The 27,771-nt window shown below is 43.2% G+C and overlaps 1 protein-coding gene across 4 annotated transcripts in view; it reads right to left on the bottom strand.

The window, feature by feature from the left end:
- LOC309559451 (class I histocompatibility antigen, F10 alpha chain-like) overlaps positions 1 to 27,771 on the bottom strand; it is a 751,751-nt gene that overhangs the window by 502,821 nt on the left and 221,159 nt on the right. The window contains exon 1 of one of the 4 annotated variants that reach the window (XM_082262720.1): positions 6,316 to 6,457. The exons of the other annotated variants lie outside the window; for them this stretch is intronic. Within the exon in view, the coding sequence (XP_082118846.1) occupies positions 6,316 to 6,388 (73 nt within the window). The 5' untranslated portion in view covers positions 6,389 to 6,457. Of the gene's footprint in view, positions 1 to 6,315; positions 6,458 to 27,771 lie in introns of those variants that run through there. 4 annotated transcript variants of the gene reach the window in all.

Here is a 27,771-nt window from a genome sequence, read left to right as displayed (position 1 = left end):
GCCAAATTTGGTGCCCCTGAGCACCGTGGTTCGGCTACCACAGGGCCCTACATTTAAGCTAGCCTGGCCCATTATGTTAATCTATGGTGCAGCCGCGATCAGGAATTTGAGGGGCCACAGATCGGGCCCCAAATTAGTCCAGAGGCCCAGAGGTAGGGAAGGTCTTCCTTTAACACCTCTACATTTTTGAGGTCGCTAGCCTGAAGTTTTATGGTCAGCTTTTTAGGGGGCCCCTTGGGAGTGTGTGGCCCTCGGCCACTAATGTGGAGTGGGGATTGGTGAGTACTGCAGGAATCTCTGGACTCTTAGCTATTTAACAATATTTGCAGAGCCTGGCTCTGCAGTTCCTATGTCCTGCGGTGGTTGGGCAAATTCCACCCCCATGAAGGTCCTCATGAAAATTAAGCATTGGCCCCAAAAAATTTTTGTGGCCCCTGGGGGTCCTCTAGTAACCCTATACCAAGTTTGGTGCCCCTGGGCAACATCGTTCCGCTACCGTGGGGCCCTAGATTTAGGCTAGTTTGGCCTAGCCTATGGTAATATATGGCGCAGTAGGGAATTTTGGAGGGGCCACAACGTGGGCCCCAAACATGTTCAGGGAACCTGGACTCTTTCAGGGCCTGGGCTGTGGCCCCCTCAAATTCCCACCCCCATCAGAGTCATGGATTAACATAGCGGGCCAATGTACCATTTTTCTAGGGCCCCTTGAGAGTGGGGCCCTAGAGGGGCCCTACTCTCAAAAGAGGGCCAGTGTATCCAGCACTCCCCGCTGCATGGTACGGGCCGAGGGCCGCAAACTCTCAAGTGGCCCTGGAAATAGTTGACCAGTACATTTTGGGCTAGCGACTCCAAAATGCTTGGTAAAGGGAGCCCTCCCCTACCTCCGTGCAAAATATGGCCCCCCAGACTAATTTGGGGCCCGAGCTATTTCCAGGGCCACTTGAGAGTTTGCGGCCCTCGGCCCGTACCATGCAGCGGGGAGTGCTGGATATTGCAGGAATCCCTGGACTCTTAGCTGGACTCTTAGCTATTCAGCAGTATCTGTATAGCGCTGCTCTGCAGTTCCTGTATTCCATAGTGGTTAGCCAAATCGCTCCCTATGCAGGTCCCTGTAACAATTAAGGTCCTAAAAAAAGCATGTGGCCCCTGCCACGTTTGAGGCCCCTAGCCACCTAGGGGTCAGCTAGTATCCCTGTACCAAGTTTGGTGACCATATCCCCCCGTGATTTGGGTACCACAGGGCACTAAATTTATGGTACATTGGCCCGCTATGTTAATCCATGACTCTGATGGGGGTGGGAATTTGAGGGGGCCACAGCCCAGGCCCTGAAAGAGTCCAGGTTCCCTGAACATGTTTGGGGCCCACGTTGTGGCCCCTCCAAAATTCCCTACTGCGCCATATATTACCATAGGCTAGGCCAAACTAGCCTAAATCTAGGGCCCCACGGTAGCGGAACAAAGTTGGCCAGGGGCACCAAACTTGGTATAGGGTTACTAGAGGACCCCCAGGGGCCACAAAAATTTTTTGGGGCCAATGCTTAATTTTCATGAGGACCTTCATGGGGGTGGAATTTGCCCAACCACCGCAGGACATAGGAACTGCAGAGCCAGGCTCTGCAAATATTGTTAAATAGCTAAGAGTCCAGAGATTCCTGCAGTACTCACCAATCCCCACTCCGCATTAGTGGCCGAGGGCCACACACTCCCAAGGGGCCCCCTAAAAAGCTGACCATAAAACTTCAGGCTAGCGACCTCAAAAATGTAGAGGTGTTAAAGGAAGACCTTCCCTACCTCTGGGCCTCTGGACTAATTTGGGGCCCGATCTGTGGCCCCTCAAATTCCTGATCGCGGCTGCACCATAGATTAACATAATGGGCCAGGCTAGCTTAAATGTAGGGCCCTGTGGTAGCCGAACCACGGTGCTCAGGGGCACCAAATTTGGCACATACATTTGTTTGGGGCCAATGCTTTATTTTCACAGGGACCTGCATTGGGGTAGACTTTAGCTGACCACCGCAGAATAGTCCAATGGTATCCAGCACTCCCTGCTGTGCCGTATGGCCCGGGGGCCACATACTCTCAAGGGGCCCTAGAAAAAGTTGATCAGGAAATTTTGAGCTAACAAACCCCAAAATGTTTGGGGTGGTAAAGGAAGGACCCCCCTACCTCTGGGCCAAATATGGCCCCCGGACTCATTTGGGGTCCTAGCTGTAGCCCCTCAAATTTCCAGACTAAGACTCTGCCATAGATTAACATAGCAGGCCAAGCTTCTATAAATGTAGAGCCCAAACCACGGGGGTTCAGGGCACCATACTTGGCAAACTTATACTAGAGGACCTCCAGTAGCCACACACATTTTTTGGGGGCAATGCCTAATTTTCACAGAGACTGGCATTGTGATCGAGTTTGGCCAAATATTGCAGAACATAAGTAATGCAAAGCCCGCTTTACGGGTAATATCGGATAGCTAAGACTATGGGGATTAACTACTTGTCGACCAGGGCATAGCCCAATGATGGCTACAGCGTGGTCGGCCTATTCTGGGAGGGCGTACAGAGACATCCGAATCGCGCTTCCCACGGATTGTGTTAAAGGGCCAACGACAGGGGCCATTTACCATGTGATCGCTCCATCCAATGACAGAGCGATCATTTGTCAACAGAACGCTGCATGTCTGGTTTAGCTCTCTCTTCGCACGCTGTACACACCGATGGGCACCGCCCCTACCTCATCCATGCCCATCTCTGCCTCATCCATGCCCATCTCTGCCCTATTTATGCCCACCTGTGTCTCATGCCCATCTGTGTCTAAATCATGCCAATGAGTGCCTCCTCATTTGTGCCTCATCAGTGTGTCCCTCATCATGCAGCCTGTATCCCCCTGTCATTCAGCCTCTTTCCCCGCCGTCATTCAGCCCCTGTCCCTGCCGTCTTCCACCCTGTGTCCCCGCCGTCATGCAGTTCATGTCCCCCCGCCGTAATTTGGCCTGTGTCGGTGCCTCCGTCAGAGTCCTCCTTTACATCCAGTGTGTCTCTGTCAGAGTCCTCCTTTACATCCAGTGTGTCCCTGTCAGAGTCCTCCTTTACATCCAGTGTGTCCCTGTCAGAGTCCTCCTTTACATCTAGTGCTTCCCTATCAAAGTCCCCCTTTACATCAGTGTCCCAGTCAGAGTCCCCCTTTACATCAGTGTCCCCGTCAGAGTTCCCCTTTACATCAGTGTCCCCGTCAGAGTCCCCCTTTACATCCAGTGTCCCCGTTAGAGTCCTCCTTTACATCAGTGTCCCTATCAGAGTGCCCCGTTATGTGTCCCAGTCACATAGCTCCTTTATGACCCACGGTCAGAGTGCCCTTTTATTATTGCAGTCAGCGTGCCCCTTTAGTATTTCAGAGTGCCCCTTTAATGTGTCCCATATGAGTACTGATCGTAGTATTTCAGGGTGCCCCTTTAATGTGTCCCATATGAGTACTGATCATAGTATTTCAGAGTGCCCCTTTAATGTGTGCTATATGAGTTATATATAAGCTATATATATATATAGTAGCTTACTATATATATATATATATATATATATATATATACACACACTATATATATATATATATACTATATATATATATATATATATATATATATATATATATATATATATATATATACTATACTATATATATACTATAATATACTATATGAGTACTGATCATAGTATTTCAGGGTGCCCCTTTAATGAGTTATATATAGCTATATATAGTAACTATATATATATATATATATATATATATATATATATATATACACTATATATATATATATAGTATATGTATATATGTATATATATATATATATATATATATATATATATATACACATACACATACTATATATAGTATATATATACTATATATATATATATATATATATATATATATATATATATATATATATATATATATATATATACTATACTATATATATATATATACTATAATATACTACTATAATATATATAATATAATATACTATATATAGTATATGTATAGTATATATATAGTATAGTGTATATATATATATATATATATATATATATACACACTATATATACACTATATATACTAGAATATACTATATAATATACTATACTACTATAATATATATATATATATATATAATATATATATATATATATATATATATATATATATATACACACACTATATATATATATATATATATATATATATATATATATTATATACACTATATATATATATATATATATATATATATATATATATATATTAGTTACATATAGCGAGTTAGAATCTTCATATGTGTAATCATCGTACAGAGCGAGTTAGAATCTGACATTAGATTCTTCCCCGCTCTGTCTCTCGTCGGATTGTGCCCCCGACGGGCTGCGCACGCGCCAACCCCAGCCGATCAGCTGTTCTGACAGGGTGACGTCACTTACGGAGCATGCGCAGTCCGACCCGGGCATTATCCGACGGAGGGCATTCCTCGACACGACACCTCCCATTGGATAGTGCATCTGACGGACTGCGCATGCTCCGTAAGTGACGTCACTCCAGCTGATTTCTCCGATCAGCTGGGGTTGACGTCATTAGTGCGTGCGCAGTCCGTCGGATGCATTTCTCGACGGAACAGAGCGGCCGGCTGCCGGCACTTTTTAGACATTGTATATATAGTATATATTTATTCAACACAACCCCATATTTCTAAATTATGAAATATTGAGTATTATATTGTGTTTGTGCTAAAATTAATTTTATTTTATTTTTTTCTTAAAATATGAGTTTGTTAAACAGTTGCAAAAACATTTTGTGACATAAGAAATTACATCTGCCATCATTTATTTGGAAATGCCGTTTGCTTATGGAAAATAAATCATTGTTTGGGGGCTTAAAGTGACTTTTTTTTAGCAAAAAATATTAATACTAACATACATGAAAAATTGCTCTGATAGAGAAGAGGTTACACAGTCTGTGTCCCCATAGAGAGATTTATCTTCTCTTCCTGCTCTGTGTGACACCCATCATCTGGATAGGAAGTGAGGGGAAAATCTCTCTCATAGTAGCACAAAGAGCAATAAAATGCTGCCAGATGTCCTAACCCTTCCCTGATCTCTCCAAAACTCAAATAGAAAAAGTTATCAACAAAGTTGAGTTTTAGGCTACTTTCACATCTAGGCGTTTTGGGGAGTTTTTCTGCTCTAGGATCAGCTCAAAAAACGCTCCAACAAGACAAATCCTATTCATTTCAATGGCCTCTGTTCACATCTCAGCGTTCTGACGTTATAAGCAAAACGCCGAACGCTCAAAAAAGTACATGAGCTTCTTTTTGGGCAGATTACAGGCGTTTTTATTTTTTTACATTGGTCACTAGTCAACCTAAAAATGCCTGCACAAAAACGCCTGTAAAACGCGGTAAAAATTGTGCTAAAAAAACGAGTGAAAACGCTACGCTCAGGTGTGAATGCAGCCTAAAAGAATACCTAGAGCCAAAACTATTTTTATTTTAGCTGACCTCTGTATTTTTCCATCTGTGTCTCGTTAGGAGAATTGCTCCTCACTTCCTGTCCTATAGACTCAACTGGAAGTGAGAGGAAATCCTGGTTTAGATGTCACAGTGACCCCATTGGAAAATTTCTCCTCTATTCTTCTTCTCGTGACAACACAAAATGTTAGATGGCTTCTCAGTTTTATTCCCGGTGACATTGGTGATCAGGACACATAGAGAGGGCGAATCTACCTAATGGGGACACAGACAGCAATATAAACCTGACAGAGGCTCTAACCCCTCACCACTCCATCCAAATCTGAAATAAGTTTTACTCATAGTTATATTTCCCATCTGACAGATGAGGCTGAGCACAGCGCCCCCTCCAGGATGAGACTGAGCACAGCGCCCCCTCCAGGATGAGACTGAGAACAGCGCCCCCTCCAGGATGAGACCGAGCACAGCGCCCCCTCCAGGATGAGGCTGAGCACAGCGCCCCCTCCAGGATGAGATGTATAACAGGAAATAGGTTTGATAAGTGAGAAGGTGAAATGTATTGTCAGCTGATACATTGTAATGTCTTCTGACCCCCCGACCTCTCCGTCCATCATCAGCTCCGTACACAAGATCAATAAAGATCCTTCAGAGCCTGGAGAGCCGTATTGTCATCTTCACACAGACAGGACATGGTTGTCACTTCCACAATACTTCTACCTTTATCACTAAACATTGATTTCTACCATTCTATACATCCCCCCTCCCCCACTGACAAGATGTCATCTATATTGTCCTCTACTTACCACACTCCACCCCTGACACCCCCAGAATAATCAGGATGAGGGGGGTCATCATCTTCATCCTCCCCGCTCTCATCTATAGAGACCCCAAAACACGACACCTTCCACTTCACCCAGCTCAGGACACTCTGTGTACAGGAAGGCGGAGCTCTGTGCTGATTGGAGGAGACTTCCTCTCTATCCAATAGGAAAATGATTACATAGAGGATCAGCAGTTACCGGGCAGAATAACAGAACGAAGGTTGGAGATGAGAAGCCACAAAGTGAAAGTGAAATCTGGAGACATTCCACCAATAGAATTCTAGGAATCCCCCAAATCCCCCCAATCATCTCCTAATACCGGGCATGGGAGAGATCCACAGGAAATCCCAGAGACCAATCACAGGAGGGATCTCTACTTGTTGATCTACAGAGAACCCTCCGCACCATTCTAAACCAGAGAAGGAGCTTACAATCTAATGACCCCCCACTGACATACAGACACACTCAGGACAATGCTGGGAAATGGGGGTCACCTATTAGTGCCCATTACCAGGATGGGAGTGGCTAGTAATATAAGTGTATAAACAATCAATTCAATTTGTATCCAATCAGAAAGAAGTTGAATCTACAGAACTGTTAGAAGAAGGAGATTGTGAGATCAGATTGTAACATATGTGGCCAGATTAACCATTTGAGTACCAGCCGGTCATAACCCTTCATTACCAGACCATTCTCCAGGGCTGGGATACTTTTATAATGACTCAGTAATGAAACACTGTTCCCACATTCATTTTATATCATTTTTAGACAGATAGAACTTTATTTTGGTGGATTTTATTTATTTTTTATTATATAAAAAAAAAAGAACAAAAGTAAAAAAGATTTCCCTAACTTTCTGTTATAAACACAGCAAATAGAAATTCCAGCAGGGAAATAACAGACCAGGAATGGACGCTTTTTGGAAAGTAGACACCCCAATGTCATCTCATTTTTATCTCAATTTTTGGGGAAATGAAGAAGCATGCTGGCATTGAGGTAGATAAAAACATGGAACTTGGTCATAGTACAATAGATAGAGCACATTAAATGTAGAGGTCATACAGAGGGAGGGGGAAGTGAAGGGGTTAATTTACAGGTCACATACAGTGGGGGGAAGGAGATGAAGGGGTTAAGGTGGAGGACTGGGGAGACAGAGACAATAATATACAGCTGACATAAAAAGACAGAATGGAGATGAGATGTAGGGGGGGGGGGGGGGTAAAAGAGTTCTAAAAAAATGCAACAATCAATTACCCATTTGACCCTCGGGAGGGTTATTCAGCACTGAACTACTTTAATTGGCAATTGCTCCGTCATGCAACATTGTACCCAAATTACATCTATATCATTTAATTATATAAATATCATTTTTTTCACACTAACAGAGCTTTCTTGTGATAGTATTTGATCACCGCTGGATTTTTTTATTTTTTTATTTCAATATGCAAAAAAGACCAAAATGTTTGAAAAAAACAAACAAAAAAAACAATATTTGTTACTTTCTGTTATAAAACATCCAATAAAACAATTTAAAAAATCAGATTTCTTTTTAAATACAGGCCAAGATGTATTTTGCTACCTCTTTGGTTAAAAAAATAAATAAATCACAATACGTGTATATTAATTGGTTTGTGTAAAAGTTAAAGTCTCTACAAACTCTGGTATTTATTCTGGAATTAAGCAAGCTATGACGCTATACTGGTAATGGTGGTGATCAGACACTTATAGTGGGACTGTGATAGTGTGGTGGACAATCTAGCACTAACAGATCCTCGCTTGGAGGTTCACTAACTGACACTGACATCACTAGTGACACTAATACAGTGATATAAAACTGTGCACTGTCACTGTACTAATGACACTGGCTGGGAAGGGGTTAACATAGAGGATCAATCAAGGGGTTAACTGTGTGTGTAACAAGTGTAATGTGTGTAATATGTGCTGCTTTTACTAACACATCTGGCAGTTTTTCTAGGAAATAGCCAGGTTACTGAACTGTGCACAGAGCTCTGTGTGTTTGTAAACACAGGACTCCGTACTGTGATTGGCTACAGTCGATCAACAAGTCCACAAACTAAATCATTGGTCGGGACCGGCTGACAAACTTGTGCTGTAGCGATTCACAGTACAGATCGGCATGCCTGCCCTAAACCCAGAAACTGTCTGCTGACATACAGTACATGTATGTGGCGGTGCCTGTACATCCCACCAGCAGTAACATTACTGTGAGCGGGATGGGAAGAGGTTAAACCCTCCACCTTAAATCTGCGTACAATTCTTTATTGATAAATCCTCTTCCTCCTTAGTGAGGGGGAGGGGATGGAAATTCCTTTTTTTATCTAAAAGGGGCCCCTTGGTGGGTTATTCCATAATGTGCCCTCTAGTGCTGCTCAATCCCCGATCCCAGCTACTTCCATCTTCCCCCCAATCTTTCTTACAGCTTCTGTGTGTTCATCCTCAATGGCCAGGCTGCAATGACGTTAGGAGCCACATCACCGTGGCATAGATCTGGTGCCATAAGCTACATTGATGTGTGCAAGCACAGCTCAGTGTACATTACCACTGACAGGTGGGGGGGGGGGGGGAAGAACTTTTGATAGAAGAGACCATCAGGTCTCATCTCCCATAAAAACCCTCCCTGTCTGTATTTTTAAATGTTTTAAATTAAATACAGTACCACTTTAAATGTAAACTGTACATTTGCAATCATTGTGATTGGTCATGACAGCAGTCACAAGGTACAGAGTCACTCTGATTGGCTCTGTACAGTGTATATGATCTGTGCTTTCTGATGAGAGTTCAGATGACAGTAATTCATATACACACTGGCTGCCCATGGGGTTTTCTGTGGAACCATTTATAACCAGCATTTCAGAATCGCATGTCCACCACTCCTCTGTTTCAGGGTCAGTTCACATCATGAATCTCACAGGAAGGTTCTTGCGTCCCTCTACAATTCACATACAATCCAGGTGCAGTGCGATTTCAGATCATTTATTTGAATGGACTGAAATCACACCAGACTGCACCAAAAGTAGTGCATGCACAGCAACTATTGTCCCATGCAATCTGGTGCAGTCAAATGCCGTGTATGTGACACCTCCATTCGGGGGGTCATTAGCATTGCACTGACACCCACTGCAGATTGCAAGTGCAGTTTTTTTATAATGCAGTGAGGGAAGCGCACATGATATGAAGGTTTCCCGCACTGCATTCTAGTGTAAACCAACACTTAAATTGTACATCAATAGTGAAGTGGTTAAAAAAAAACTGGGCCGTTTGTATTGTCCATATGAAGTTCTGTTCTCTATGCCACTAGAGTCCCCCTTTATATATGACAGCTATATTCCTTGTAGCAATGGTATCAGTGTGACATTGGTGGAAGATGCTTCTGAGATATTTCAGAATTCATTGGAAGTGCATTCTACCCGCACATTACCTCCTTCTGACCTGAGTCTGACCTGTTTCCAGTGCATAGACTTTTATGGAATGCAAAACCCACTTGAAGCAAACAAAAGCCCTTCTACACAGACCCTAGAACAGTGATGGAGAAACTTGGCACCCCAGATGTTTTGGGACTACATTTCCCATGATGCTCAACTACACTGCAGAGTGCATGATGGGAAATGTAGTTCCAAAACATCTGGAGTGCCAAGGTTCCCTATCACTGCCCCAGAAGGTTAACTTAAGTAACCGATTGGTTCAGAATTTCTGATCTTAGGGGCAGAGTAGCCGGTCAAACCAACCCTTTGGCCCCCCTCACACCTCGGTGTAATTAGGAAATTAGGGGTTGAAAGGCATTGTCCTTTACAGGCCATGCCCCATATATAAAATCCCAATCTGTCTTTATACTGCATCCACCAAGGGGATGGAGATGTAATGCTTCTCAGCTGGTCCTTTCCAGTTTGTACCATCGTTACAACTTAGTTATTTGAGTTTTGAGACAACAGACCAGTCATGGATGGGGGTGGGTTGGGGGAGGTTTGGGCTGTCTCCCTCCCACCTGTTCCCCCATCCATCCATTAGCAGCCATGTGCTCCCAGTGTGGAGACACTAAATTAGAAAGTGTTAGGACTGCAGATAAAACAGGGTGCCGTGTAGTGGCTCTGCAGCTTACACATGCGTTTGCATATGTGTGTCAACTAAACCCCTGTTCTTTGTATCATGAGACAGGTCTACTTGGTTGGTGACAGACTGGAGGGTGAGTACATCAGACTGGCAGCTGGCTGACTTCCATGCACCTCTTATAATCCTTCAACCTCATTTTTTTCACACCTCGGTGTAGTGCATGGGGTTTTTATGTGTTTTTTTTGTGTGACTGCATAGGGCGGCCCTTTCACTTGAAGAGGTTTCCCGATGTTTGACAAGAGCACCAAAGAAGTTCCTTCAGCTTACTCTGGTGCAGAGCTCGGTACTTTTCTACAATGCACTTTAGCATGTTTGACATGTATTTTGTCAAATGACAAAACAAACATTTGCTGGCCATGTCTGGGGAGCCAATAACAATTAATAGCACCAACAGTACAATGCGTCTATATAATGCGTTTTTCAAGCATTCCCAGAAGGTGCATAGAAACGTGCATTTCTGTGTATGTTGGTGGAACACACGGGAGTCACTGGGGACTTCCAGAGGATACCCATATATGGAGAAGGCATTCCTTCAGAGATGTATAGTAACTAAGTAGAACTACTTCACTACTCTACTTAAGTACCGAAAGGCGGTATCTGTACTTTCCTGGAGTAGAATTTTTTTCTCCTACTTCCACTTTTATTCACTACATTTTTTCGATGATTTCAATACTTCTACTCCGATATTTTTTTTTGTGCTGCATAGTTACTCGTTACTATTATAAAAATTACCACTGCCAGAACAGTAGATGGCAGGTTTCATGAAGCTCAAAACATGCGTATTATCAGCGCATACGGAAATAAATGCTACTGTATGTATAAATAAAAGCTGCATTTGAAATAATAAAAAACAATGTGATGTTCAAACTTTTGACTTCTTTCTTTAATAACTACATAACACAGTACTTGTACTTTTACTTTCAGTACTTGAGTAGCAACATTTTTAAAAAAACTACTTGCAATACTTAAGTACAAAAAATGTTGAATACTTTAGTACTTCTACTCAAGTCACTTTTTGATCGAGCACTTGTACTTTTACTCAAGTATGGGTTTCGAGTACTTTATACAACTCTGCATTCCTTAGAAAGGAGCTAGGAAGTGACAACAGATCACCGACTTCTACAAGAGGAGTAGAGGAGATGGGAAAGCTCCCCAATGGGGTCACAGACCGCAATAAAATCTGTCAGGGGATCAAATATTTTCTCAATCCCCCCAAAACAAATAAAAAAGTAAAAGAAGAAAGAGTATTTGCAATTACTTGAGACAGGGAAACACAGAAAGCAAAAAAAGATTTACACTGACCTGACTGACCCGGCGCTGCGACCTGATGCTTCCTTCAGGGCCTCCCTCGGCTCTAAGCTGAGCCGCGCTGCCGCACGGAGAATTGGGGAGGTGGCCGGTGGGCGGAGTCAATAGAATTAGGCGCAGAGGAGGAATTTGAAATCCTCCGCTCTGAACGTTGGGACTCGGAGCCTGGGCCCGCGCCCTCCTGCTGTCACGTGACAACGCTGACGTCACATCACTGGTTGCTAGGAGCCATGCAGCAGGCCATACTAGCAACCAGTGTGGCTGCGGCATGCAGGCCAGGCAGTAGAGCCAGGCTGAGGCCCAGCACAGAGAGGAGGAGGATCATGGACTCGGGGCTAATAATTATTTACACTGAACACTAGACCCCGGGCTTTTTGGGGGCCCACTCAGGGCTATAGCCCGGGTCAGCCCCCCCTCCCCCCCCCCCGACACCACTGCCATGCACACAGAGGCTGTTATCAGCATTTTTTGGCAGAGGCATTTTCTGGCTGGAAAAAAACAGAACTATTGGGATTGAAGAGGAGTTTTTTAGCTGTAAAAACGCTCTAACTCTGATAAAAGCTTAAAACCGCTGAATAACGCTCCTATTCTGCGTATAGTTTTGTTAAAAAAGCTGAAAAACACTACTGCAAAAATGCTGCAAAAATCATTCTACAGCTTTCTACTGCTAACGCTAATGGCGTTTTTATAACGTCCGGTGTGCATGAGGCCTAAAGCATCAAAAAGCAAAATGAGGACTGGTTAAGGCCTCATGCACACGGGATGTTTTTACAGCGAATGTTTTTGGCTTCAGTCGTTTCCTCCTGCAGCCAGTAATCTCCCCCCATGTAACAGAACTAGAGGGATCTGAGAGGAGATTTTCAGCTGTAAAAACACTCTAACTCTGATAGAAGCTTAACCACTTCTGGACTGGAAGGTTTTACCCCCCTTAATGACCAGACCATTGTTTGCGATTCGGCATTGTTACTTTAACTGACAATTGCGCAGTCGTGCGACGCTGTACCCAAATATAATTGATGTCCTTTTTTTCCCCCACAAATAGAGCTTTCTTTTGGTGGTATTTGATCACCTCTGCGATTTTTATGTTTTTTGCGCTATAAACAAAAATTAGCGACAATTCTTAAATTCAATATTTTTTACTTTCTGCTATAAACATTTCAAATAAAAATTTTTTTTATAAATCAAATTTTTTCATCATTTTAGGCCAATGTGTCTTCTGCCACATATTTGTGCCAAAAAAAAAAAAAAAAAAAATCGCAATAAGAGTATATTGATTGATTTGCACAAAAGTTATTGTGTCTACAAACTAGGGGAAATATTTATGTTATTTTTATTTATATATTTATTTTTATTAGTAATTGTAGAGATCAGCGTTTTTTTTTTTTTTCCTTTTTAGCGGGACTGCGACATTGCAGCAGACAAATCGGACCCCTAACTGACATTTTTGACACTTTTGGGGGTACCAGTGACATTACTACAGTAATCAGTGCTAAAAAAATATGCACTATTACTGTAATAATGACACTGGCAGGGAATGAGTTAACATTAGGGGCAATCAAAGGGTTCCCTGTGTCCCTATGGGGTACTTTCTAACTGTGGGGGGGATGGGCTTGCTGAATGAACACAGAGATCCATGTTCCTAAATAAGAGAAACACAGGATCCCTGTGTTCATTACTGACAGAACATTGGTAGTGGTCTGCAGTGTTTACAACGGCACACCGCTGTTCTGTCTCCATTGGAAGCGATCACGGGTGCCCGGTGGACATCGCAGCCGCCGAACCCGCCGATTGGCTCTCCCTGTAGCCCATCGGCGGGTGCACTTGCCTCAAGTGGCACACGCGTGTTCCCCAACTATCGGTTCCGTGAAACGGCATACAGGTACGACAGAGCGGACCTGCCCCAGTGTAAGTACGGTGGATGGTTGGCAAGTGGTTAAAAATGCCAAAAAAATGCTGAAAAACGTGGCTTTTGAGACATAAGCTTTTGTGGGAGTATAGTATTGTATATAGTAATGTATATAGTATTGTATATAGTATTGTATATAATATTGTATATAGTATTGTATATAGTATTGTATATAGTATGGTATATAGTATTGTATATAGTATTGTATATAGTATTGTATATAGTATTGTATATAGTATGGTATATAGTATTGTATATAGTATTGTATATAATATTATATATAGTATTGTATATAGCATTGTATATAGTATTGTATATAGCATTGTATATAGTATGGTATATAGCATTGTATATAGTATTGTATATAGCATTGTATATAGTATTGTATGTAGTAATGTATATAGTATTGTATATAATATTGTATATAATATTGTATATAGTATTGTATATAGTATTGTATATAATATGGTATATAGTATTGTATATAATATGGTATATAGTATTGTATATAATATGGTATATAGTATTGTATATAATATGGTATATAGTATGGTATATAGTATGGTATATAATATTGTATATAGTATGGTATATAATATTGTATATAGTATTGAATCGTTTTGCTAAAAAAAAGCTATAGCTGAAAATCGCTAAAAGACGCTGAAAAACGCTACTGCAAAAATGTTAAAAATAATTCCTCTACAGCTACGGCTTTTGATAACCTCCGGTGTGAATGAGGCCTTATGAGTCTGAAGAGTGATGAGAATTGTGTGCTTGGCTGCAAGGAAACTCCTGGGAAAAGGGATCCTGGCCTCTATTTAGTAGCTTCTATGGGGCAGCTAAGAATCCTTTATTGCAGAAGAAACATTGGGGTTGATTTACTAAAGACAAATAGAATGTGCATTTTACAAGTGCAGTTGCTCCAGAGCTTAGTAAACTAGCAGAAGCTCTACTGACTTCCATCATCCAATCATGTGCGAGCAAAAATGCTGTTTTTTATTTTCCCTGCATGTGATTGGCTATTCTTTGTAAAGTATTGCTTTACTTCATTGACAAAACTTTGGAGCAACTTCACTTGCAAAGTGCACAGTCTATTGGCCTTTAGTAAATCATCCTCATAGTACGTCTCCTCTGCAATAATAATAAACGCTTCCTGCTCACAATTTTACCATTTTTGCCTAAAGTGAGACTTTAAAATGAAAAGTTCTGAATTAGTTGGAGAAAATGTTATAAAACTGTTGTAAAGCCCCACCTCCTTTATCATTAAGCCCCACCCCTTAATATATAACAATGTAAGGATGGAAGGTGGGGGGACAATTTGGGGTCTCTGAGATGCATTGAGATACTAAAAAAAGTGTTAAACCCCAAATCTGGGAAATGTGAAAATTCTCCTTTGCAGAAGGGCTGCACATGCAGTGGAAGGGGTAACGGCTGGTTTAGGTCTAGGGGCAGAGAAAAGCAGATTTCCTTCCTCAATCCTCCACATTACTAGACTGGTTCCTGCAGCACCTTCTCCCCCGCGCTCCAGCAGTCTAAGGCTCTGATGGTATGAAGACCGATGAAGGGTCCATAGCCCTGCATCAGAGGGACACTCCACCTCCAGGACAGAGGGAGCGGAGGTGGACAGCCCCCCATCTTCCAGGGGAGCGGAGGATGGGTAAAGTGCTTTTACTCTCCCCAATAATAACTGAGCAGGTAACCCTTGTAGTGCGGGTGCAGCCCTACCGCAAGGGACCGGGTTCACAATTCAGGACCAAACCACAAAGACAGTTCTTGTCTGTGAATTCTGAATCATTTTACAAATCTCTCATCTGCTGTGAAGGATTCGCACCTCCCAACTTTCTGAGATGAGAATGAGGGACTTCTATTAGCAAGGCATAGGACACACCCCCTGCCACGCCCCCTTAAAGCAGAATCATACAAAAAATATTTGTTAATCTGGGGGTATCGTTAACTTTGTATTGACACCCCCAGTGATTTGCATATGGCAGTGTGAGCTGCCTGCGAGTTGAGTGCAATGCGGGAACCCGCAGTGGATTCGAAGGTTTCCCGCATCGCATATGTGTGAACCGGGACTTAATGACCAGGCCAATTTTTGCGATTCGGCACTGATTATTTTACTGACAATTGCGCGGTCGTGCGACGCTGTACCCAAATAAAATTGATGTCCTTTTTTTCCCCACAAATAGAGTTTTCTTCTGTTGGTATTTGATCACCTCTGCAATTATTACGTTTTGCGAAAATTTTGAAAAAAAAACAATATTTTTCACATTCTGCTATATAACATTCCCAATTTTAAAAAAAAAAAATGTAATTTTTTTTTTTTCATCATTTTAGTCCAATTTGTATTCTGCTGCATATTTTTGGTAAAAAAAAAAAAATCCCAATAAACGAATTTTAATTGGCTTGCACAAAAGTTATCACGTCTACAAACTAGGGGAAAGATTTATGTCATTTTTATTTATTTATTTTTTTACGAGTAATGGCGGCGATCAGCGATTTTTAGCAGGACTGCGACATTGCGGCTGACAGATCGGACCCCTAACTGACATTTTTGAAACTTTTGGGAGGACCAGTGACATTACTACAGTAATCAGTGCTAAAAATATGCACTGTTACTGTTATAATGACACAGGCAGGGAAGGGGTTAACCCAGTGGTGATCAAAGAATTAATAGTATGCCTAGGGGGTGTTTTCTAACTGTGGGGGGGGGATTATGGAATCAATACAGAGCCCTATGATGATTGCTGACAGAACAACGGTCTGCTGTGTTTACAACGGCAGAACACCGTTCTATCTTCACAGGGAGCGATCGCGGGTGGCCGGTGGCGATTGTGGTCGCCGGCCCTGCAGATCAGCTTCCCCACTGGCAAGTAGGTGCACGTGCCCCCCACGATCCTTCCCGCCGACCTACCGCCGTATAGGGATGTAACGATATTACCGCTATCGCGGTATCGCGGTTGTTACCATGGCCCGATATCGTCGTGGTGGGTGCACGGTTGCAGGCGGCAGAGCGGCCGCTCGTCTCGGAGTATTCTGACTGGTCTGTCTCGTCGGCTCCTGCTGTCTGTCACGGTCACTCACCTCTATGCTGCACTGCTACTGGCCAAGCCGAGGCGAGCGGCTGCCAGTTGGTTTGGAGCAGTGTGGGTGGGCGGGCTTGTGGGGCGGAGGTGGAGCCAGCGCACGAGAGCGGCGGAGTCGGACTCGGCGGAGCAGCTTCCTTCCAGGCAGGCAACACAGCGTGACAGCATGGCAAGAGCAAGACAGTCAGCAGCAGTGACACCGGACCGCCGGAGAGTTTATTATGTGTACTGCTGAATGACTAAAACTCCTAGCCTTTAGGCTGTCACAAGGCTGATCTGGATGCTGGCACCAAATGGAGGTCCTACCTGCCCCTATGGAATCGATCCTTTGATCATTGAGCCACTTAGATGTTGTTGCAGGGGTATGTGACAGGGGGCGCTCTTGATGGTGCCCACAGGCATTCTGAACAGAAGTTTGTACAGTATCTAGCTATCTCCCTGTAGTATGTCAAGGATTCGTTGAATAATCTTAGGCCTGTGGCTTGGAATTTATTTTCATCGAGAGAGAGAGGAGCTGAGACCACATGAACCCACGGAAGAACTGTTGTTGTTCCAGACCAGAAGCAGGGGGTATTAGGCAAGTGTTTTTCTGTTAATAGTTTACTATTGTTGTTGTAAATATGTATATATTTAATGACTGGTGACAGAAGTAAGTCTGTCCCCTTGTTATCTCACATGCACTATACCACATAGTTGGGGGTGTGACACAGCATGCGTGTGTATTGGTCCCCTTGCTGTATGTTAATAGGTGATCCTGTTTATTGCAATAGCATTTATATGCAGCTCCTGTTAGTCTAGCTAACCCTGTCCCTTCTGAACTGGGATTCCATAGCTAGTTTTAGCTCAGGGTTTAATAACCAACATTGGCTAAATCCAGTTTAGGCCTCCGATGACCCCTTCTGGTAGTTGGAGGCCCAGTTGAATGACAGATTAGATACTACGAGGGTCTAAGGGCAAAGTAGATGGGCGGACTCTCAATTCCTGTGCCACACCATGGTTTCTGCATGTGAGAAGCTACATTCCAGGTAGGTTGGACAAAGGCTGGAGGTTCTCCCCATCACTGGAGATCTTGTTTTCAGGTCGCCTGACATCAAACTGAATTCCATATCAAAGTCAACTATGCTGGAGCATCACCTGGAGCGTCTTTATTAATAATTATATATACCCGGGTATATGGGCACAATTCCACCCCGACTCTTCTTGGGTCCCTTGCTGATATTATCTGTATGAACATCAGATGTATGTACTGGGAATCATTTCTTCTTATATAAAGTTTGTATTATTTCCATGCTGGTGTGTATCTATATACTTATGGTAATGTTATATACTGGTGTGTATCTATATACTTATGGTAATGTTATATACTGGTGTGTATCTATATACTTATGGTAATGTTATATGCTGGTGTGTATCTATATACTTATGGTAATGTTATATGCTGGTGTGTATCTATATACTTATGGTAATGTTATATACTGGTGTGTATCTATATACTTATGGTAATGTTATATACTGGTGTGTATCTATATACTTATGGTAATGTTATATACTGGTGTGTATCTATATACTTATGGTAATGTTATATGCTGGTGTGTATCTATATACTTATGGTAATGTTATATACTGGTGTGTATCTATATACTTATGGTAATGTTATATACTGGTGTGTATCTATATACTTATGGTAATGTTATATACTGGTGTGTATCTATATACTTATGGTAATGTTATATACTGGTGTGTATCTATATACTTATGGTAATGTTATATACTGGTGTGTATCTATATACTTATGGTAATGTTATATGCTGGTTGCTGTAGTTTCTCGGCTCCCAATTACTTTGATGACATTTTTAGTTGATTTCCTAGGAAGGGAATCCCCTCTGATCACAGAGGCCCGGCCAACTTTCCTATCAAACCCATTCTTCCACATAGAGAGGGTTCTCTTTCTCTTATTTACCTACAAGTCTCACTCCATATCCTGTCTGGGGGGGACATTTCTCACACCCCCCAAAAGAGGGCGACAGATAGAAAATATTTATTTTGCTGTATATGGCCTCATTTACTGGTGGGTACTTTATATTGCAGCACTGCCAACATAACTGCAGAATTAAAAAAAAACTTTCAGAAGAGTCCAAGGAAATCTCAGAGTCACCATACACGTTACAATCTGATCATACAATCTTTGTACAATCAACTTTATATTTACCAAAACTATGTAATCTGAGCATCTGCCTAATCTATCAAATTCATTTGTATCCAATCAGTCAGGCCCTTACACTATATTTTATGTTTTTTCGGTAAACTTCAAACAGATTGTACAATCAGATTATAACATGTGTGGGGTGTATAAAACCTGTGTGTGCCCGAGAAAAGTAAAAAAAACTAAATCAGTACTTTATATATTTTCATAGGCAATGCTTTAAAAGCCCCGACAAGTCATCAGTTTAGTGTTATGCAGGAGCTCTGGTGTGAGAAATATTGCGCTAACTCTGGCGTGCGTGGTGACATATAACACACTGCATGCGGTTTTGTATGTGTGGGGGGGAAGGGGGGGGTTTAAAATATTTTTTTAGTGTCCTTTTAAATGTTTAAAACAGTTTTTTCTGTTATTGTATATTTGTATTCTTAATTTTATTTTTCTACACAACTTTTATTGCTATCACATAGGAGACCAATAGCCCCCTATGTGGTAGGATATAGGTGACACATTGAAAGCCGACGGTCGTCTTTACTAAAGTGCAAACACGCTCTACCAGCCGGCAGTGTGCGAATATACACATAGCTGCAGCAAGGTTCAACATCCAATTCAGATTTTAACAGCCCCCCCACCCGTCCAGACACCCTAAGGCAACTGCCTAAGCTGCATTATGCGGTGTCGGGGCTCCCAGATGTACACAGAATCTATTTGTTACACTTCTCTCTTTACTGATTGTGTTCTCTCTTCTTCAAGTAATAGGGAACTTTCCTCCTCTACATAGTGTGCACAGCGCCACCTGCTGGAGAGTCTTTCTTATGACAGTCCGGGGATTTCCAGGAAACCGCATGACTTCCATCACCCAGCTGAGCACAGAGAAGTCTTATACTGCCACCTACTGCTCTAATGTAGTACTGTTACAGGTTCTGGATACATAAAGACTTGTATTAGCTGGATATATATCCAGTTCATGCAGTGCCTTCTCATCGCAGGGATTGGCTGTTGTCTGGACTGCTGGCTTAGACTGTCAAATCCAACAAACCAAAAATTATTTTGTTTTTAAAATATAAATTGTTCATATGAAACGTCATATTAACCGTTAACCCTTGTAATACCTAATAAACAAAACACCTTGTCTTTCTCTTTATTATATTGCCCCTTACCAGTTCTTATCAGATGTAGTGGCTGTCTTATTTTTCTTTTTTACTTTATTTTCACCTGGTGATCTAGCCAGTAAGTCTGTTATTTTCCAACTTCCTTTAACAGATCAAGCTGTCCAGCAAAAAACAGCAGTTACAGGAATGAGACAACCATTTACCACTTAGGCTACATTCACACCTGAGCGTAGCGTTTTGGCGCGTTTTTTTATCGCGATTTACAGGCGTTTTTTGTGCAGGCGTTTTTAGATTGAATAGAGACCAATGGAAAACGCCTGTAATCTGCCCAAAAAGAAGCTCATGTACTTTTTTGAGCGTTGGGCGTTTTGCTCACAGCGTCAAAACGCTCAGATGTGAACAGAGGCCATTGAAATGAATAGGATTTGTCTTGTTGGGCGCTTTGAGAGCTGATCCTAGAGCAGAAAAACTCCCCAAAAACGCCCCAAAATGCCTACATGTGAACGGAGCCTTACAATGATCAGCTTTTATTTATTTAAAACCTTTATCCCAAAAGACCACACAGAACCTGGAAGGAGGATCCAGGGAAGATGGAAGTGTCTGGGACTGGTGACAGTGCAGAGCTGGGGGCGCATTATGGTATAACCCACCTAGGGGCCCTTTTAGATAGAAAAAGGAGTTTACTACCACTTTAAAAGCCCTCCTCTTCCCCTCCCAAAGGAGGAAGAAGAGATTTATGCTGATTTATTCTGCAGCAGGACAACAACCCCAAACATACAGCCAATGTCATTAAGAACTATCTTCAGTGTAAAGAACAAGGAGTCCTGGAAGTGATGGTTTGGCCCCCACAGAGCCCTGATCTCAAAATTATGGAGTCTATCTGAGATTAGCTGACTGGCTGTGATTGGCTGCCATTGGCTCCCACTGCCATCTAAGCCAATGAGAGGGAGTCTTGGGACAGCTAAAGCTCTTGTGCACATTGTTGGATTGAGATGATGCTCAGCTGATTAGGGGGGGGGGGGCTGCGGGGGAGCAGCACACAGGTGCATAGAATACATGAAGGTAAAAAAACACTTTAAACGCTTCTGGACCGCCCGCCGCTTTTTTTAGGTCTACGTCGGTCGGGCGCCTGCAGCTCGTCAGCGGGGACTCCGATGCACGGGGCAGGCGGCTCTGATTGCTGCTGGCCAGCCATGATCGCTCCCCGCTGAGAGAGAAGAACTGTCAGCTGTTGTAAACACAGCCGACCGTCCTTCTCCCTGGAATGATCATAGAGCGACTGAGATCCTTCTATATAGGATCACTGATCTCTGTGATCATTTCAAAAGCCCAACCCCCATACAGTTAGAATTACACCCCTAGGCTCACATTTAACCCCTTGATCACCCACTGTGTTAACCCCTTCCCTGCCAGTGTCATTATTACAGTAACAGTGGATATTTTTAGCATTGATTAATGTAGTAATGTCACTGGTCCCCCCAAAAGTGTCCAAAATGTCAGTTAGGGGTCCGATCTGTCCACCACAATGTCGCAGTCCCACAAAAAAATCACAGACCGCAGCCATTACTAGTAAAAAAAAAAAAAAAACCAAACAGTACAAATCTTTCCCGTAGTTAGTAGACGCGATCATTATTGTGCAAACCAATCAAAATACGCTTATTGCGATTTTTTTTTTTTTACCAAAAATATGAAAACAAATTGGCCTAAACTGTTAAAAAATTTTGATTTTTAATTTTTTTTCTTTGGAATGTTATATAGCAGAAAGTAAACATTATTGGTTTTTTTTTCAGAATTGTCGCTCTTTTTTTGTTTATAGCACAAAAAATAAAACTCGCACAGGAGATCAAATACCAAAAGAAAGCTCTATTTGTGGGTAAAAAAAAGGACATCAATTTTATTTGGGTACAGCGTCGCACGACTGCGCAATTGTCCGTTAAAATAATGCAGTGCCGAATCGCAAAAAAATGGCCTGGTCATTAGGGGGGGACAAATCCTTCTGGTCCGGAAGTGGTTAATAATCTATGAAGCCCCCAAAAAATGAAGAGATATCTATTAGCATTTACCATGAAATGACGGCCAATTTACCAGGAAAAACCAGTATAATTCTCCCAGATACACCGAGTATTTGTGACAATAATTACAGTTTCACCAACACATGTCAGAGATCCAAAACTATGTTCAGCCATTAAGGTTTGTTTTACCTTCAGGCATTAAGGGGTTAATATCACCCTAAATATTTATCATTGATATCCCACAGATGAGACTGAGCACAGCGCCCCCTCCAGGATGAGACTGAGCACAGCGCCCCCTCCAGGATGAGACTGAGCACAGCGCCCCCTCCAGGATGAGACTGAGCACAGCGCCCCCTCCAGGATGAGACTGAGCACAGCGCCCCCTCCAGGATGAGACTGAGCACAGCGCCCCCTCCAGGATGAGACTGAGCACAGCGCCCCCTCCAGGATGAGACTGAGCACAGCGCCCCCTCCAGGATGAGACTGAGCACAGCGCCCCCTCCAGGATGAGACTGAGCACAGCGCCCCCTCCAGGATGAGACTGAGCACAGCGCCCCCTCCAGGATGAGGCTGAGCACAGCGCCCCCTCCAGGATGAGACTGAGCACAGCGCCCCCTCCAGGCTGAGACTGAGCACAGCGCCCCCTCCAGGATGAGGCTGAGCACAGCGCCCCCTCCAGGATGAGGCTGAGCACAGCGCCCCCTCCAGGATGAGACTGAGCACAGCGCCCCCTCCAGGATGAGGCTGAGCACAGCGCCCCCTCCAGGATGAGGCTGAGCACAGCGCCCCCTCCAGGCTGAGACTGAGCACAGCGCCCCCTCCAGGATGAGACTGAGCACAGCGCCCCCTCCAGGATGAGACCGAGCACAGCGCCCCCTCCAGGATGAGCACAGCGCCCCCTCCAGGATGAGGCTGAGCACAGCGCCCCCTCCAGGATGAGGCTGAGCACAGCGCCCCCTCCAGGATGAGGCTGAGCACAGCACCCCCTCCAGGATGAGGCTGAGCACAGCGCCCCCTCCAGGATGAGGCTGAGCACAGCGCCCCCTCCAGGATGAGACTGAGCACAGGGCCCCCTCCAGGATCAGACTGAGCACAGGGCCCCCTCCAGGATGAGGCTGAGCACAGCGCCCCCTCATGGATGAGACTGAGCACAGCGCCCCCTCATGGATGAGACTGAGCACAGCGCCCCCTCATGGATGAGACTGAGCACAGCGCCCCCTCCAGGATGAGACTGAGCACAGCGCCCCCTCCAGGATGAGACTGAGCACAGCGCCCCCTCCAGGGTGAGGCTGAGCACAGCGCCCCCTCCAGGATGAGACTGAGAACAGCGCCCCCTCCAGGATGAGACTGAGAACAGCGCCCCCCTCCAGGATGAGATATATAACAGGAAATAGGTGTGATGAGTGAGAAGGTGAAATGTATTGTCAGCTGATACATTGTAATGTCTTCTGACCCCCCGACCTCTCCGTCCATCATCAGCTCCGTACACAAGATCAATAAAGATCCTTCAGAGCCTGGAGAGCCGTATTATCATCTTCACACAGACAGGACATGGTTGTCACTTCCACAATACTTCTACCTTTATCACTAAACATTGATTTCTACCATTCTATACATCCCCCCTCCCCCACTGACAAGATGTCATCTATATTGTCCTCTACTTACCACACTCCACCCCTGACACCCCCAGAATAATCAGGATGAGGGGGGTCACCATCTTCATCCTCCCCGCTCTCATCTATAGAGACCTCAAAACACGACACCTTCCACTTCACCCAGCTCAGGACACTCTGTGTACAGGGAGGAGGAGCTCTGTGCTGATTGGAGGAATATTCCTCTCTATCCAATAGGAAAATGATTACATAGAGGATCAGCAGTTACCGGGCAGAATAATAGAACGAAGGTTGGAGATGAGAAGCTACAAAGTGAAAGTGAAATCTGGAGACATTCCACCAATAGAATTCTAGGAATCCCCCCAAATCCCCCCAATAATCTCCTAATACCGGGCATGGGAGAGATCCACAGGAAATCCCAGAGACCAATCACAGGAGGGATCTCTACTTATTGATCTACAGAGAACCCTCCGCACCATTCTACACCAGAGAAGGAGCTTACAATCTAATGACCCCCCACTGACATACAGACACACTCAGGACAATGCTGGGAAATGGGGGTCACCTATTAGTGCCCATTACCAGGATGGGAGGGGCTAGTAATATAAGTGTATAAACAATCAATTCAATTCGTATCCAATCAGAAAGAAGTTGAATCTACAGAACTGTTAGAAGAAGGAGATTGTGAGATCAGATTGTAACATATGTGGCCAGATTAACCACTTGAGTACCAGACTGTCATAACCCTTCATTACCAGACCATTTTCCAGGGCTGGGATACTTTTAAGATGACTCAGTAATGAAACACTGTTCCCACATTCATTTTATATCATTTTTAGACAAATAGAGCTTTATTTTATTTATTTTTTATTCTATAAAAGAAAAAGAACAAAAGTAAAAAAGATTTCCCTAACTTTCTGTTATAAACACATCAAATAGAAATTCCAGGAGGGAAATAACAGACCAGGAATGGACGCTTTTTGGAAAGTAGACACCCCAAGGTGATCTCATTTTTATCTCAATTTTTGGGGAAATGAAGAAGCATTGCTGGCATTGAGGTAGATAAAAACATGGAACTTGGTGATAGTACACTAGATAGAGCACATTAATTGTACAGGTCATACAGAGGGAGGAGGAAGTGAAGGGGTTAATTTACAGGTCACATACAGTGGGGGGATGGAGATGAAGGGGTTAAGGTGGAGGACTGGGGAGACAGAGACAATAATATACAGCTGACATAAAAAGACAGAATGGAGATGAGATGTAGGGGGGGGGGGGGGAGGGTAAAAGGGTTATAAAAAATCCAACAAACAATTACCCATTTGACCCTGCGAAGGTTTTACCCCCCTCATGACCAGGGTATTTTTTCTTATTCAGCACTGAACTACTTTAACTGGCAATTGCTCCATCATGCAACATTGTACCCAAATGACATTTATATCATTTAATTATATAAATATCAATTTTTTTTCACACTAACAGAGCTTTCTTTTGATGGTATTTGATCACCACTGGGTTTTTTATTTTTTATTATATACACAAAAAACATCGAAAATTTTGAAAAAAAAAAAAAAACAACATTGGTTACTTTCTGTTATAAAACATTTAAAAAAAAAGTTTTTAGAAAGATTCGGATTTCTTCATGAATTTAGGCCAAAATGTATTTTGCTTCCTCTTTGATAAAAAAAATAAAAATAAATAAATCACAATACATGTATACTAATTGGTTTGTATAAAAGTTATAGCCTCTACAAACTCTGGTATTTATACTGGAATTAAGAAAGCTATGACGCTATACTGGTAATGGCGGTTATCAGACACTTATAGTGGGACTGTGATAGTGTGGTGGACAATCTAGCACTAACAGACCCTCCCTGGGAGGTTCACTAACTGACACTGACATCACTAGTGACACTAATACAGTGATATAAAACTGTGCACTGTCACTGTACTAATGACACTGGCTGGGAAGGGGTTAACATCAAGCGTCAATCAAGGGGTTAACTGCGTGCGTAACAAGTGTAATGTGTGTAATATGCGCTGCTTTTACTAACTCATCTGGCAGTTTTTTCTAGGAAATAGCCAGGTTACTGAACTGTGCACAGAGCTCTGTGTGTTTGTAAACACAGGACTCTGTGCTGTGATTGGCTACAGCAGATCAACAAGTCCACAACCAAAATCATTGGCCGGGATCGGCTGATAAACTTGTGCTGTAGCGATTCACAGCACAGATCCGCATGCGTGCCCTAAACCCGGAAACTGTCTGCTGACATAAAGTACATGTATGTGGCGGTGCCTGTACATCCCACCAGCAGTAACATTACTGTGAGCCGGATGGGAAGAGGTTAAATCCTCCACCTTAAATCTGTGTACAATTCTTTATTGATAAATCCTCTTCCTCCTTAGTGAGGGGGAGGGGAGGAAAACTCCTTTTTTACCTAAAAAAGGGGCCCCTAGGTGGGTTATTCCATAATGTGCCCTCTAGTGCTGCTCAATCACCGATCCCAGCTACTTCCATCTTCCCCCCAATCTTTCTTACAGGTTCTGTGTGTTCATCCTCAATGGCCAGGCTGCAATGACGTTAGGAGCCAAATCACCGTGGCATAGATCTGGTGCCATAAGGTACATTGATGTGTGCAGCTCAGTGTTCATTACCACTGACAGGTGGGGGGGGGGGGGGGACTTTTGATAGAAGAGACCATTAGGTCTCATCTCCCATAAAAACCCTCCCTGTCTGTATTTTTAAAAATTTTGAATTCAATACCACTTTAAATGTAAACCCTACATTTGCAATCATTGTGATTGGTCATGACAGCAGTCACAAGGTACAGAGTCACTCTGATTGGCTCTGTACAGTGTATATGATCTGTGCTTTCTAATGAGAGTTCAGATGACAGTAATTCATATACACACTGGCTGCCCATGGGGTTTTCTGTGGAACCATTTATAACCAGCATTTCAGAATCGCATGTCCACCACTCCTCTGTTTCAGGGTCAGTTCACATCATGAATCTCACAGGAAGGTTCTTGCGTCCCTCTACAATTCACATACAATCCAGGTGCAGTGCGATTTCAGAGCATTTATTTGAATGGACTGAAATCACACCAGACTGCACCAAAAGTAGTGCATGCACAGCAACTGGATGGCACGGTACTATTGTCCCATGGAATCTGGTGCAGTCAAATGCTGTGTATGTGCAACCTCCATTTGGGGTGTCATTAGCATTGCACTGACAGATTGCAAGTGCAGTGCTTTTTTAACGCAGTGAGGGAAGTGCACACGATATGAAGGTTTCCCGCACTGCATTCTAGTGTAAACCAACACTTAAAGCGGTAGTATACCGCTTTTGTCACTTTTAACTACAGGTAAGCTTATAATAAGGCTTACCTGTAGGTACAATTAATATCTCCTAAACCGGCACAGTTTAGGAGATATTTGCAGTGCATGCAGCCACTCACGCGAGCGGCGCATGCACTCTGAAGAATCATGTCAGCTCCCACAGCGGTGTCCGGGGGTCCGTGCCGGGGCTTCGTTCTAAGGTAAGTAATTCATAATGAGCTAGTATGTGCTTTGTCTTGCAGGTTTTTTTTTTTTTTTTTTTTTTAGGTTTACAACTGCTTTAAATCATACAGCAATAGTGAGGTGGTAAAAAAACTGGGCCATTTGTTTTGTCAATATGAAGTTCTGTTCTCTATGCCACTAGAGTCCCCCTTCATATATGACAGCTATATTCCTTGTAGCAATGGTATCAGTGTGACATTGGTGGAAGATGCTTCTGAGATATTTCAGAATTCATTGGAAGTGCATTCTACCCGCACATTACCTCCTTCTGATCTGAGTCTGATCTGTTTCAAGTGCATAGACTTGTATGGAATACAAAACCCACTTGAAGCAAACAAAAGCCCTTCTACACAGACCCTAGAACAGTGATGGAGAAACTTGGCACCCCAGATGTTTTGGGGCTACATTTCCCATGATGCTCACCTACAGTGCAGAGTGCATGAGCATGATGGGAAATGTAGTTTTAAAACATCTGGGGTGCCAAGGTTCGCTATCACTGCCCTAGAAGGTT

Source organism: Pelophylax lessonae (assembly GCF_965119305.1).
Source record: "Pelophylax lessonae genome assembly, chromosome: 7".
Lineage (NCBI taxonomy): Eukaryota > Metazoa > Chordata > Amphibia > Anura > Ranidae > Pelophylax > Pelophylax lessonae.
The sequence above is the reverse complement of the archived record's forward strand: the minus strand, read 5'-3'. Positions and strand labels throughout refer to the sequence as shown.